At 36.8% G+C, this 13,973-nt stretch overlaps 1 protein-coding gene across 1 annotated transcript; it reads left to right on the top strand.

The window, feature by feature from the left end:
- Positions 1-231: 231 nt before the first annotated feature.
- On the top strand, positions 232-7,180 carry MANSC4 (MANSC domain containing 4). Its single transcript, XM_009586062.1, has 3 exons — positions 232-517; positions 5,367-5,501; positions 6,492-7,180. Exons 1-3 carry the CDS (start codon positions 289-291, stop codon positions 7,178-7,180), a joined length of 1,053 nt encoding a protein of 350 aa, XP_009584357.1. The 5' UTR covers positions 232-288.
- The last annotated feature ends 6,793 nt before the right edge of the window (positions 7,181-13,973 follow it).

Raw genomic sequence — 13,973 nt, 5'->3', positions numbered from 1 at the left:
AAAGCAACCTGTGCCTGCTGTCTCTCAAAAACTGTCTCCAAATAATTAAGTTAGAGAACAACAATAACTATTATAATCGTATGTAGCTCATAAAATGGCTGCTTCCTTCCAGCAGCTGCCCAAACAGCATCATGGGAACTGTTTGGAAAAAACATCCCCTGGCTCATGTCCCTGGCAGAATTGGCAGTATCCTCACCACCCAAGAGATTGTCTCTTAAAGTGCTGGTCCAAGCTTTAGTGCATCCGTGGAGGAGCAAGCGCACTGACTAAGCCCATTACATTGAAGAGATGGTTCTGCTGGTGGCAATAGCAGAAGTGCTGTTGGTCTTGGGTTTGGCTGTGGAGTCAGACTCTCTCTGCTCACCCACCACATTTTACAAAAACTGCTGGATCCGACGCTTCCCAGGTCTTCTGATTGACCTGCAGGAATCGCAGAAGAGGGGAGCCCAGGTGCTGAAGATTTACGCAGAAGTCTCACCTCAACAGTGCAGCAGAACCTGCTGCCTTCTGAGGAACGGTGAGTGTTTATTATCAAGATTGGGGCATACATTAAAATTTGTATCATGACGTGTGAGGAAAAACATTTTCGGTAATTTTCCTTTATTTGAAGAAGAAATAATGCAAAAAATTGGGATATATGTATTTTTTTGAGGCAGGAAAGCAGAGGCACATTGTAACTGTTCCCCCATCTTCAGTCCTATAGAAAAGAACTTGATAATCTGAATTTTTTAGAAGACCACACTAGAAACACATGAAAATCTTAGGGTCTGCTTTGAAATTTTAGATCTCTGTTACAAAGCTTGTGGGCAATGCTAACATTGAAACAGTAACTCTTCAGTATCCATCACCATCTACTGCTGCAGAGAAAAATCAGTGACACTGATTTCAACAGGACTTTTCTACATGGATTAGGATACTAGACTAGGAAATGGTGAGGGGGAAAGGGGAGTGAACACACAATTTGTCCATCTCCGAAATACAAGAATATTAATTTTCTTGGAGAGAGCACTCTCTTGTTCTGTGTTTACACCATGTTTCTTATGCAACCCAGGTATAATGTTAATACGAGCAAGAAAGTTATAGCAATAAATAATAGCAGTATTCAGCTTGCAACCCCTTTTCCCTAGCCTTGTAAATTCAGACTCAGAATAAAAATAAGAAAAATCATTGCTTGTCTTAAGCCCAAGACTATACTTTCTCTGTATCACACTGCATTGGCACACTATAGGAATATATTTAGGAATGTACGTGAAGTGTGGGTCTGTGGTGCTTAAATTTGACTGCAAAACTCACAAGACTTGAAAGCTTTTTGGATATGGAGGATGAAAAACTATGGATATGGAGGATGAAAACAGTAACTAAAAACAGTCAATACAAATTTTGATGAAATTTTGAATTATGAGCAAAAATATGACCTTGACAACCTGACACTGACGTAACTGCCAGCAGCATTCCTGGGAAGAGTCAACTTCTGTCTTAAATATTGCGAGGAAAGAACAATTGTGTACATTTCAGCAATTTTTTCCTATTTGGACAACAAACTTTTTCTCACAGAACATGGGATTGGATACCTTACAGAGATAAGTACTGGTAACGTGGAATCTTGTTTTTATAATGTTACATAGTCAAGCACAAATTTGTTACAATCTTAACTAAAATAGAGACATTAGATGGCACTTCGAAGATAGGCTTTAAATCAGCTTGTGGTTTCCTTATAATCCCAAAGAGACAGATGTAGTCACTCCCACAAATACTATTGCCAATAAATGTCCTAATTAAGATTTCAAGAAATATCAATAAGAAGTTTGGTAAGAAATTTCTTTGCTGAATTCTCAGTAATAGCACAGTTATTGAAAGCTAATCTTACAAAATAAAAAGGAATTTTGAAATAATTTAAAAACAAGCAATAAAATATGCTGCTTATATCTCCTCAAACCAATGCAAAATATCTTATAGCATGCTTTTAAAGTATTTTTTCTGACCAAAGAACTATCCTTCCTTACAAAAAAATAGGTTTGAGACTTATTTTTCTTACCTGATTTTATGCAATAAAATCCATCACAGATCCCAAAGTTCTTCCGATGGGATACTTTTTCTACTATTTAATGATATTTTCATAAAGCTTGCAAAGTAATCATTAAAATGAAAAATACTTATAATTATGTTGTGCTAAAACCCAGAGTTTCTAATGACAACAGAACTCTGCACAAACTTGGAAGATTGGGAAGGTTTTGAAGATTTCACTTCTCCTTTCAAACAAATACATGTATTTTCAGGTGTCTTGTATATTCTTAAATAAGATCGCCCCTATATCAGAAACTTGCATAGTATTCATATATCACACTGAAAAACAAATATAGAGTATACTATTAGCACAAAACATCCATTCTTTGACAAAAACCATAACATTGTGTACCTGGGTCTGAAGGCAAGGGTACATACTGCTACATATGATGCAAGTGAAGAACAGTTTTCTGTTGGAAGAAAAATCATCAATGTGAACAAACATCTGAAAGTTGTAATTTTTCAAACAATGACTTCAATAATACCATATTGTTAGTGTTTGCTGAGTGTTTAAGAATCCTTGAACAAAAGATATCACAGAAAAGCAAGTACTACATAGATACTTCACAGAAATATTTGAAAGGCTTTGCCTTTTAAACTGTTAACTTATGCTAAAAATGATCCATAATCTTTACTGATGCCTAGAACTATTTCTATATTCAGAATTATTTTCTTAAAAATAGTCACTGGATTTTAAATTCCTTTACCCGTAGAAGCCAATGTTTTTTATATATCACCTGTAGAAATGCCTGTAGTCCTCAGCAAATACATCAAAATAGTTACGTAATGATAGGACATGGGGTAATGGCTTTAAACTGAAAAAGGGTAGATTTAGATTAGATATAAGGAAGAAATTTTTTACAATGAGGGTGGTGAAACACTGGCACAGGTTACCCAGAGAGGTGGTAGATGCCCCATCCCTGGAAACATTCAAGGCCAGGTTGGGTGGGGCTCTGAGCAACCTGATCTAGTTGAAGATGTCCCTGCCCACAGCAGGGGGGTTGGACTAGATGACCTTTAAAGGTCCCTTCCAACCCAAGCCATTCTGAGATTCTATGATTCTATGAAAAATGCTTCTCTAACACTACAAAATGTTTCTCATCTTTTAAAGAAAGATATAAAACAATTGGTATATAATAAAGCCAGAGCTCTGCATAATCCCTGTAAGATTATAACTGTCTCCACAAGTTATGTTGTGCTATTATTTTGGTAATCTTAAGTGTCTGTGTACCAGTCTTACTTTCATAAATATGTACTCGAAGCTCAAGTTCCTATGACAAATAACTGGAAACTGGTAAAGCCTAACTAGAGGTATATATAGGACATGAAAATTATATCAGTGAAAGAAAAATTGGTGATTATCATCTTTGATTTAGCTTTACCTTGCTACCATTTTAGTTTAGGATCTCGGTTTTACTTGCAAATGTTACTGTTTTTGTTTCAGCTAGGCAGACAACCTTGATCTTTATATGTAAGTAGCTAAAAAGCACAAGACAATTCTGTAACGGCACTTCCGCCATGATTTTTCCTTCCCTAGAGCTGTTGAATTTGTATTGTTCAGACAAACAGAGTGCATTTTCATTGCAGATTTTTATTTAATTAATTGTACACGTTTTTTGAAAATAATGTTTCTCTCTTAGGGCAGACAAGTTCATTATGATGGAAAAAACTATTTTCAAGGCGTATGTTTACTGTGTTAATCTATGATGCAGTACTGAGGCTATTGACTGAAAAAAATACAAGTAATACAGAAAAGACAGTAAGCATGGGTTTAGGTATTTTCTTCCTTTTCTCATTTGTAGATAGGTTAGGGATTTTATTCTTTTTTTAACTACACATAAAATAGGAAGAGTTGCATGATTTTTTTTTCTGCTGTTCATTGCAGAAGTACTACAAATTATTTTCATTACTTAGAAATATGAGGAAAATGTTTGGAATAAATACCTAGGTAAATAGAATACATTTTAAAAGGTAGGTAGTTTCCTAACAGTTTATGTAAAATAAAGCTTTTTTGTAAGGGTGTTACGTGAATATTACTGTAACTAAAACACTTTTCCAATTAAAAAAAAAAGACAGCATTATTTTAGACTTGTTTGCCTGAAGCAACTCTCCAGCCCTATTAATTTGCACCTTCTAGACAGTTACATTAACAAATACAGATCTTATCTTAAAAGCTCATTTCATACAAAAATTGTCCAATTTAGAGTCAGAAGGTATGCTGCAATTTTCTGAAATGTAAAGCTTTAGAGTCAGAATTAGTATCAGAAAAGTTCTCCTTAGCTGTTTTAATAATTTACAGTATTTTCTACTATTGAATGTGTCCCCTGCCCTGCCAATACTTTTTTTAATTGCAGGTAGCTGTATTAGCTCAGGAGGTTACACTCAAGGCAGATAAAATAAAATAAATAAAACCTCCAAAACTTCATGAGACTAAAACAAAATCTAAGATTGATCCTGCTCCATGCACATTGATTATAAAATAAAATTAACTTCTGACTTGAGATTTTGATGTCCTGTAGAACTCTGAAAGAAGAATCTTTCCTGCTTTTTATATAGTGTGACTCTAACCATAAGTAATGCAGCATATATTTTCAATCTAAATCTTAAACCACTAGGATTTGGGCATCTATATACTTTTGAAAATTGGGTTTCAGTGACAAGTTTTTCAGGCATTTTTTCATTATTATTTTTGCCCTGATTTCTGATGTGAGAAGACAGAACTGAACCTCCAAACATAAATAAAGAATTGTCTAAACTACTCCATTCATAGAAATATAATAGCCCAAAGGCAAAAACCGAAAATGATTGGGAACTGGCAGCGGGGCAGGATGTCACTTACTTATTGTAGTTCAAGATGGTTTTTTAATAGTCTGGGTAAAATGAATGGTTGCAGTCCAGTTTCAAGTAGACAGGTATATTATACAAAAGCAAACATCTCAGCGTTGTCTTCCTTGATAACTAAACTTTTAGAAATGGTCCACTCACTGCGGCTGAGACCTGAAGGCAGGCAACTGGTAGGAGGACTACAAGCTAAAGCATATGATTTTATTTTATCAGAGGCACATTTAGAATTCAGATGGCTATTCTATTCCTTCTTCTTAAAATAAGAATATAGTTATAAGTAGTTCTACTTTACTGACTAGGTGCTTAATTAGTTTGCACGATAATGAGAGAACCACAGATTTAAAGTACCATGGAGCTGCCCAGTATTAATGACCTTCTGATGTTAAATAAGGTAGTAACATGCAAAATGGAACGTTCATTATGCTGATAAGCTCAACTTTATTCTTTTTGTATTACAGTTTCCTGCAATCTGGCAGTGTTCTACCATGGAGCTATTAATGAGAATATGAACTGCCTGCACATGTCTTGCCCAGCATTGGAAAGTTGCATACTAAAGGCTAGAATCAATGTCATTTTGTACAACATCACAACAGGTAATTAAGCATTTCATTTATAAAGGCTGAAAACATAACAACTATAGGAAATGTTAAAATTGTACTAGGTCAGTTGCTGTGCTAAAGATCTTCTGAAGTAACATGCAATGCTAAAAAAGCTAAGACTTTTTTCCTTTTTCATTAATGTACCTACTTCTAAGAATACTTCCCCCCTTTCTTCCATTCAGTATTTGAGAAAGGACCTTGAAGATACACCCTGCTTTCAAGATTCATGCCCTGAGTACCTAATCATTACTATGCTTGGGGAAAATACCATACCAGATCTGAGAGACTGAGAGGCGAGGCTGCGCACTGCTCCCTGTCCCCAGATCCAACCAGTAGCAAGGCTGAAAATGTATTCCCATTAGGCACATGCACAAAGAGCATACATACATACCACAAGCATATGTATATACACAGCCAGCCACACAGGTTACAGAGACACATGCATAAAGGAGACACACAAACACAGGCAGCACCAAGAGCCGCATCCTGCTTTCTCTGGCTGCACAGGATGGAGATCTGCTAGTGAAGATATATACACACCTATGCGCAATGCGAATCCCCCCAGCAGCTGGACTCAGATGCTCAGTCTGCCCAGTAGCTGCCCCGGGACCGCAGTCTCCCCTGTTGCTGGCACCCGGACGTAGGACCCCCAGAGGGTGCAGCCCCCCTCCAGTTGCTGGTGCAGACTGTCACACACACACATAGAGCTGGCCGGGACTCCCCAGCAGCCTAGATCCCTCCCTTTCCTCACCCTTGGTTCCTCTCCTAAGCATCCCATAGCAAGTCCTGCGCAATCCCAAAATGCACTTCCCTTGCATCCCATATGGTGTCCCATAACCCTAGGCAGGAACATCAGTTCCAGTCCAGAAGGTGTCGATGGGTATTATTTGGGCTCCCTGACCTGCCATTGTCTCCATGTGCTCCTTTTGTGGGTGTGCAGATGAGCTTTTATCACATAAACTGACATTGTTTATGATTTAATAGGGACTGATCCAGATCTTCTTATTTTTGAAAAACTGACATCCAAAGAGCCAAATACTCTCTCCTCACTGAATAAATATGAAAGGCAAAACAGCACAAAGGCCACTGAGTGGGAAAGATGCCAGCATCACAATGCCACATCGAGTTCTCTTCTGCTCCAAGCTCCATCTTCTACCACTAGCCACGGCTTAACAGCAAACACTTACACCTCCAGTAGAAGCCTGGTAGTCAAAAAAACTGAAATTACCACTTATTCCAGAGCAGAAACTTTTCCACTGGATGATCATTTAGCTAAGAGGACAAGCATAACTTCAGTAAGGACCAGGTCAATCACCAGCTCAGACAAAATGACTATACCCTCAACTTCGATATCCAAGTCTGCCGAGGTATTATCCCACATGCCCACTCTTCCTCGTCTGAACAGCAGTAAACAACACTTAAATGAAACCAAAGGCTACAGTGGTAGGAATTATACTTCGGATAATGAGGCACCTGCTTGGGAAGCTGCAGCTTTGGGTGTCTGGTTGATTCCTGTTGTTCTTTGCTCTTCTCTCATCTTCCTTTGCTGTTGTACTGTTGCTTTCACAGCAGGGCGTTGCAGAAATAGGAGAGGTCAGTATAAGCCCATAAGGAGAAGAACAATAATGTCGAGACAATTCATAAAATATACTGCCGTCAAAGGTAATTCGTAAAATACTGTCACCATCCTTGTTTTGGAACAGTTTTTTAAAAATGAATCGTAGATACAAGCTTATTTCTTTTACAGAATCAAAGATAATTTTTTCACTGATGGTATCAGAATCTTTCAATTGTAATTTAATTCTCAACAGATGAAACATAATTGTCCTGTCTCTTTGGGTAAGAAGTACACACTTACAGCTCCCACTGCATGCTTAGAGGTGTTGGAGTGTTTTTTGGGTCATAATCTGACCCAGACTAATGCCTAACAAACAGCATACACTTTCCCTAACTTAAGAGAACGGATTCACTGCAGCTGTACATATTCTTTCCCCGGCTGTGAACTAACCTGAGAAAATTAAGTGTAAGTGCAATCAGTAAAACTGACTGAAGCTTTATAGTATCATAAAATCAGTTAACTCTAATCAGCCTTTAATTGCCTCAAATCTAGTTGTTTCTATAAAAAATGTCCATTTTTCTCCAACTAAGTTCTAGATTGACCTTTTTTCCCCCATTTATCCCTAATATTGAGACAAAACAATTCACCCAGCACTCTTTACTTCTTCAAAGAAAAACACCAAAAACCCAAGTCCCCAAAACTACTGAATTCCCTTAACTCATACACAAACATCTGATCATTCAATCTGTATGCTTTACTTCCCCCCCACTTCTCACTTCACTCTTCTGATAACAATCACTTCAAATGTTTTTCAAGCCCCTCCAGAAGCACCTTCAGACTTCTACTGCTTTTGCAAACTTACTTGCTCTGCAATGCATTGACAAATCCATTCTGTTACTGGCTAAGGAAAACACAAAGGTGGCTAACATTTGTTCCTGCCTTGCAATTAGCATCAATTTGTGTTGTCCACCTTGACTTGCTTTTTCTTGCCTGCTCATATTTATCCTTTACATCATTAACTTTTAAAAATAGGAATAGTCATTTAATGTATGTTGCACAGGAATAGACCAAATGTTTTGAAAGCTTTAGAAGTTAGCTTTATAATAAAAAAATTCTTTTTTTGTTTCCTCATCCTGTACACTCTATTCATAAAAGTGCTCCTCCTGACCATAAATCAAGTGACTAGATCAACAAGGTAGCAAGCTATTTCCTTGCCTTACCTTACTCAGGAAGTTTGCTTAGCAAAGCAAACGTTTTCAACAGTAACCAGGACTGTTCTTCTTGTTTTAAACTTGTTGACGTCTCTGAGTTTCTCACTTTCTTCACTTGCTGTAAGAAGTTCCTATTTCCCAGACAAGTGTAAATGTTATAAAAGGAAACAATAAAAAACAAAACTGATTGTCACATGTCTATGTGGCAGAAAATTATTTTAAAACTGGCAAGATTCATGCAATGTTCAAAGATTACAGTGATGAGTAAGGCCACATGAATACCTAATTACAATTGAGTAGGTCAATTACAATTGACTATTGATGAGCATTGTAGCTTAGAAAACTGAAATTTAAAAAAAACCCTTGTTTATAGTAGCTGATTGATCTTGTATGCTTATTTATACATAATAGAAGAGAGACTGACACAGGATAAGAACATTTTAAAGGAGTGGGGTTATTTAATCCGTTGAAATAACACAGAAGAAATTCCTTATATTTTAGCTAGAAAAATTAGAATTAGGTATGATTTGTTTTTAAGGGCAGTTCTATGCCTATATGTAAAGTGATACAAGCTCTACAGATGTACCCACTGCATGATGTACTTAGAATTTCAACAGGCTGACTTTTATAATCAAATTGCACTTTTCTAATTCATCATGTGGCTGAATCTATCACATAGTTTATCACTAAAAATTTCAACTAAGAATGATGGAGACCCCAAGGGCTCTTCTGAGTTAAAGGAAGATGACGTGTATTCTTTTCCAGGTTTTTAACACCAAAAGGAAAGGAACTAGGAGAAAGGAACCAAGATACTCTATATTGTATCAAAGGATGAATACAGGGATATTATAAATAAAGAACATACTTCTCATGTGCTCATCATCTTAGGATAATCTTCATGGATCTGACCCTGAAACGGAAAAGACTCAGCTCTGATTCATTTCATTAGGAAACAAAGGCACACATACGTATGTCAGAGGAGGAACTCAGTTTCTCAACCTGTAGACTACTGTGATGTGCTTTATATCGTTTTGCTACAACTTGCACTGGAAATGATGATGTGCACTGAGACCATCAGTATGATGTTTTTTAGATTAGGAGCTGCAGATCAAGTGGTTCAGGATTCTCTGTAGAGTGCTCTACCAACCAAATTCTGAAGTAAATGTTCATGGCTCAGTGAAGCACCTTTCTGCTAAAGACACAAGCAGGCATAACTGATTTCCATCTACAAAGTCTTAATCAGGCAATGAAAAGTTTGCAAACTTCATGTTTTGATCTCTACCACAGATAACATTCAGATGCTTCATACATCATGACAACCTAATCAAATATAATAAATAAAAAAACAGATTAACCACATGCTCCAAGTCAAGTTGTGGTACTTTTCGTCTCACTTAGTACTGATGACACATTTTGTCATATGATTCTCCCACAAAACACTTCAGCCAGCATTGTCACATCAATTTGCAGTGAAAGTGCTTTTTACATTATTTTTTTCTGCCCGTAATTTTTAAAATCGTGTAACCAAGGAAAACACATTTTAAAACCAACTTACATCTAAAATGTAAAGATATGTCAAAAGCAGATCTAAAATAGAGCTAGTTACCTTTCTGCTTGTCTATTTGCTACCACATGAATAAACATCCAATGTAATGCAGTAATAAGACAATATAAATTTCTTATGAAATTGTCTCTTTGTTTGAAATGGTCAAAACAATCAAAATGCTGAAGGGTATGTTCGCTGCCAAAGAAGGGCTCAGCAAAAAACACACTTTGAAGAACTTTGCATTTTTATATGAATAAGAGTTAAAAAACCTAAACCTAGACTCAAAAAAATACTTTGCAAGAACTTTGCATTTTTATATGAGTAAGAGTTAAAAAACCTAAACCTAGATCAAAGAAATACTTTGTAAGAGAACTAGATCTGCACTCTGTGATGCCTTTCTTCAGGCTGAATGGAGCCATTAAAATTCTACTTGTGTTCACATTATAGTCTCAATAGCTCCCAGACAAAGAGAAGATGTTACTTGAGAAATTAAGGCATTTCGAACTGCACAAACTTTATTTTCAAGACCTTGCAGCACTGAATTCCAAATATAATTTATCCTGAAAATCAGGGAACATACTAAAATTATTATTGTTACATAATAGCATGTAATTTTTAGGATACAGAATTCACAGGCAGGCAGTTTAGTCCAATTCAGGTAGAAAAATTCCCCCATAGTTTCAGCTGGATAATGCGTTTCATTTTTCTTAGCCTAGAGTTTTGCCAAGCATTGCTGAATATTAGTTATCTTCAGTTACAGAGGCATATGCATTTTGTGTTATATTTAGTTACTTCATACTTTGGATTTTTTTTTTTAATTTGAATATAAATACTTTATCTTTTCCATTTTCCAGGTTTTAAAGAAAAGAGAGTGCACCACACCTCTTTCTCCTGGCTTCACATAAGATTCGCAGAACTGTTTAACAGTTTAAGGCAGTAGTATTGTAACACAGTGGCACTCACCCATTAATTTATCGTACTGAGAAGAATGCATTTCTGATTCAACTCATTATTTAATCATGCATATAAAATAGGGGAAGATGCTTAAATCCATAATATATATTTATAATATATTTCTGAACTTGAAACCACATAAGCAAGATCATTGCATGTCTAAGGCAGCAGTTTTGGCAGTATTGGTATCTTGCAGTACCCATATGGTAATGGGTAACATTCAAGACAGGAAACATCAGAAGCAAAAGTGAACATGGGACATCCCCTCTCTCTTCTTCCTGTACGATTAAGATATTGCTGTTTTCAGATAAATATTATGCAATCTAATTGAAAACTGAGACAGGTTCTAACATATTGGAACATCTTTATTACACCAGACTTGCACTTTTGATTCCCCAAATCCTTAGTGTCTATTCTTATCCAGACTCTTCCTATACAGTCTGGGCTGCTACCTAAATGCCCCATGAAACATCTGCTAACAGTCTGGAGTGCTGCAAAGTCAACTGCGCTAGGCTTCTTCCAGCCTGTTTAACTCTTCCTTTGCTATAAAAGATCCTCCAGCAGCTTGAATCAAGAAAAAAGGAGAAAAGCTAGTAGTAAGGCATGGATACTACTAGCAGAACAGATTTTCTTAAAAAGGAAATAAACTACTGAAAAAGTGAGAACTTAATATTCTTACATCAGGGATGTTGTATACCTACAAATGAAAAGACTAGCAAAGAAACTCTTTCACTGAACATGATACGCTCCAACATGCCAGAAACACAAATCTCCGCAAGAAGGCATTAGTTTTAATAGAAATAAGTCATAGGTAATATACTATTTATTTTAAAACAGGTGTTTTTCACCTCCTTTTCCTCTCAAAAAAGTAATTACCTGATCCATCAGTTGTGTGATCTGCAGCAAGTCACAGTCATCCTTGGTGTTCTTGGTTTCCTCATCTCCAGAATAGTGACTGTACAGTGCACTTAATAGCACCTTGATGCTCCTTTGATACTCACCTTTAACATTATGTTGTGTAGAATCATATAATGGAACTAGGACCCCAATACTCACCAGAAAAAGCAAACGAGACAGAAGTGAAAATTTATGTGTCCCATGCACACACACTTCTGGGGCAGGATGGAATAACTAGAATATATAAGATGATGTTCTGCAGAATATTCTTGATTTGTTGGCATATAGAGAAAAAAATAGGCAGGAAAAGGGTTATATAAAGCACAGTAGCAGAACTATTTTATTACAGACTAGGAGAGTCACAAGAAAATAAATACACACATTTTAAGTATGAGGGAAAACAAGAAATGGGTAGAAAGATGGTTTGTCCAGACAGCACATCCCTTTTTAGGCAACTGTCCCTTTATCCCTTACTTGTGCTTGTAGCAATGCTACGCATGAAAACAAGGCAAAAAGTGTCAACTCCAGTCAGGAGTATAAATTAGTTCCCTGAAGAGCATGAGATTATCTGTAGGGGTTTACCAACTCTTCACAGGCAGCCAGTCACATTCAGGTCTTAAGGCTTGGTGAAGTTACAAGTAGTTGTAACATCTACTCTCCTTGCCAAAGACTGAATTATGTCTCTGTACAGGCCTTCTTGTCTAATCTGAGCAAGAGATTATGCTTAGTGTCTGACAGCCCTTCTTTAAAGGGCAACAGTGCGATAGAACATAGACAAACAACCTTAAGAAACTATTTAGCAACACTTTGAACATTTCACTTCACAACTCTTAGCACACTGTTTACTAAAGACATCCTATGCCAGTGATTACAGTAGTTTCTAGATGCAAAAAATTAGCCAGAATACTGACAAAGCAAGTTCTTTTCCAGTTTCACCAAGCACTAGATCTCAACCTTTCTTTGGAATGTTTATATGGGAGATAAAAGAAAGGTTAGTCTCCTCAACAGCACCAGCAAAACTATGCATCACAACTATTCCAGATGGCCAAGAACTTAATTCATGTGAGTTTTTTTCCATTGGAGACAGCTTATTTTTCCTTGCTGTAAGGAACTTACTTTTCCAGTTTGTGGGGGCAAGTGTTTGGATTTGAAATGAGACATCTGCTATTGGAGGTTAGAACAATGACCGCAAAGAAGCATATATAGTAGCCTTCCTGCTCAAATTTCAATCTATGATGGACAGGGTTAGCTGAGGTCAGGGCTGTCATGAACTAGCTCCATGTTCCTCTTGGCCCGTAAATACCAGTAAAAGAATCACCTATGGAGACAGCCAATGCCTCTAGATATTATGTGTGGTTTTTTGCTCTTCCTTCCTTCCTTCCGAATTTATGCACTGGGGGGGCCTAGCCTGCTTCTTGATTTAAGTGTTATCGATCTACATTTCTATTTAAAAGTTACATGAGCACTTCCATGTAACAGAAGAATGTACATACACACAGGTATGTATAGAGGGATACACACCTTAGAGTCATGTATTTACATTATAACGCACATGATACATTAATAAGTGACCATTGCTAAGGATGTACTTATTACTGTGCTGCAGAGCTGCTTAACCTGTAAGTCTATTACTCCCTAACTCTTCAGAGTTTTTAAACTTCAGTGCAGGTTTCCAATGAGATGGTCTGCAGGAGTATTATATAGGAAAATAAAGATGTGTAGTTTAGTTCATAAAAATATGTGCTACATTATACATCATCAAGGTTGGAAAGACTCCCACTGGAGTTAAGATCCCAGTGTTCTAGATATTCTACTTAATCACAGAGAAATACTGCCACCCTCAAACACAAGCAGTTCAGAGGGAGAAGCAGAAAAATAGAAAGAGAAACATCCAAGATGACAAAGACATCAAAATATAATCCAGGCTACCTTTGACCCAGTTCTATACTGTAACAAGTTCTGTACTATAACATATAAACCATTAGTAAAAATCACAAGTGTAACTCTGAATTTTATATTGCCTTTGATTCTAGTAGCTTGATTGGGCACTTACAGGATTATAAAGGTTTTGAATTTTGCTCCTATGTTTCTTAGCAAGGAGAGGAAGTAAAGACGTTGAAAACCAAGGTTGGAGATCAATCTTGCAGATTTCTAAGGCCAGCTGGCCAAGTGTTGTATAGCCATAGGGCCATTAAGCCAGATACTACTGGAAAACTGGTATCTTTGACAATTAATTTCTGATGGTAAGTGTTGGACGTGGTTAGGGACCACAGTGAATTAGTCCCAACACTGTTCTTGGC

The sequence above is a fragment of the Fulmarus glacialis genome, unplaced genomic scaffold, assembly GCF_000690835.1.
Source record: "Fulmarus glacialis isolate BGI_N327 unplaced genomic scaffold, ASM69083v1 scaffold23709, whole genome shotgun sequence".
Lineage (NCBI taxonomy): Eukaryota > Metazoa > Chordata > Aves > Procellariiformes > Procellariidae > Fulmarus > Fulmarus glacialis.
The sequence above is the reverse complement of the archived record's forward strand: the minus strand, read 5'-3'. Positions and strand labels throughout refer to the sequence as shown.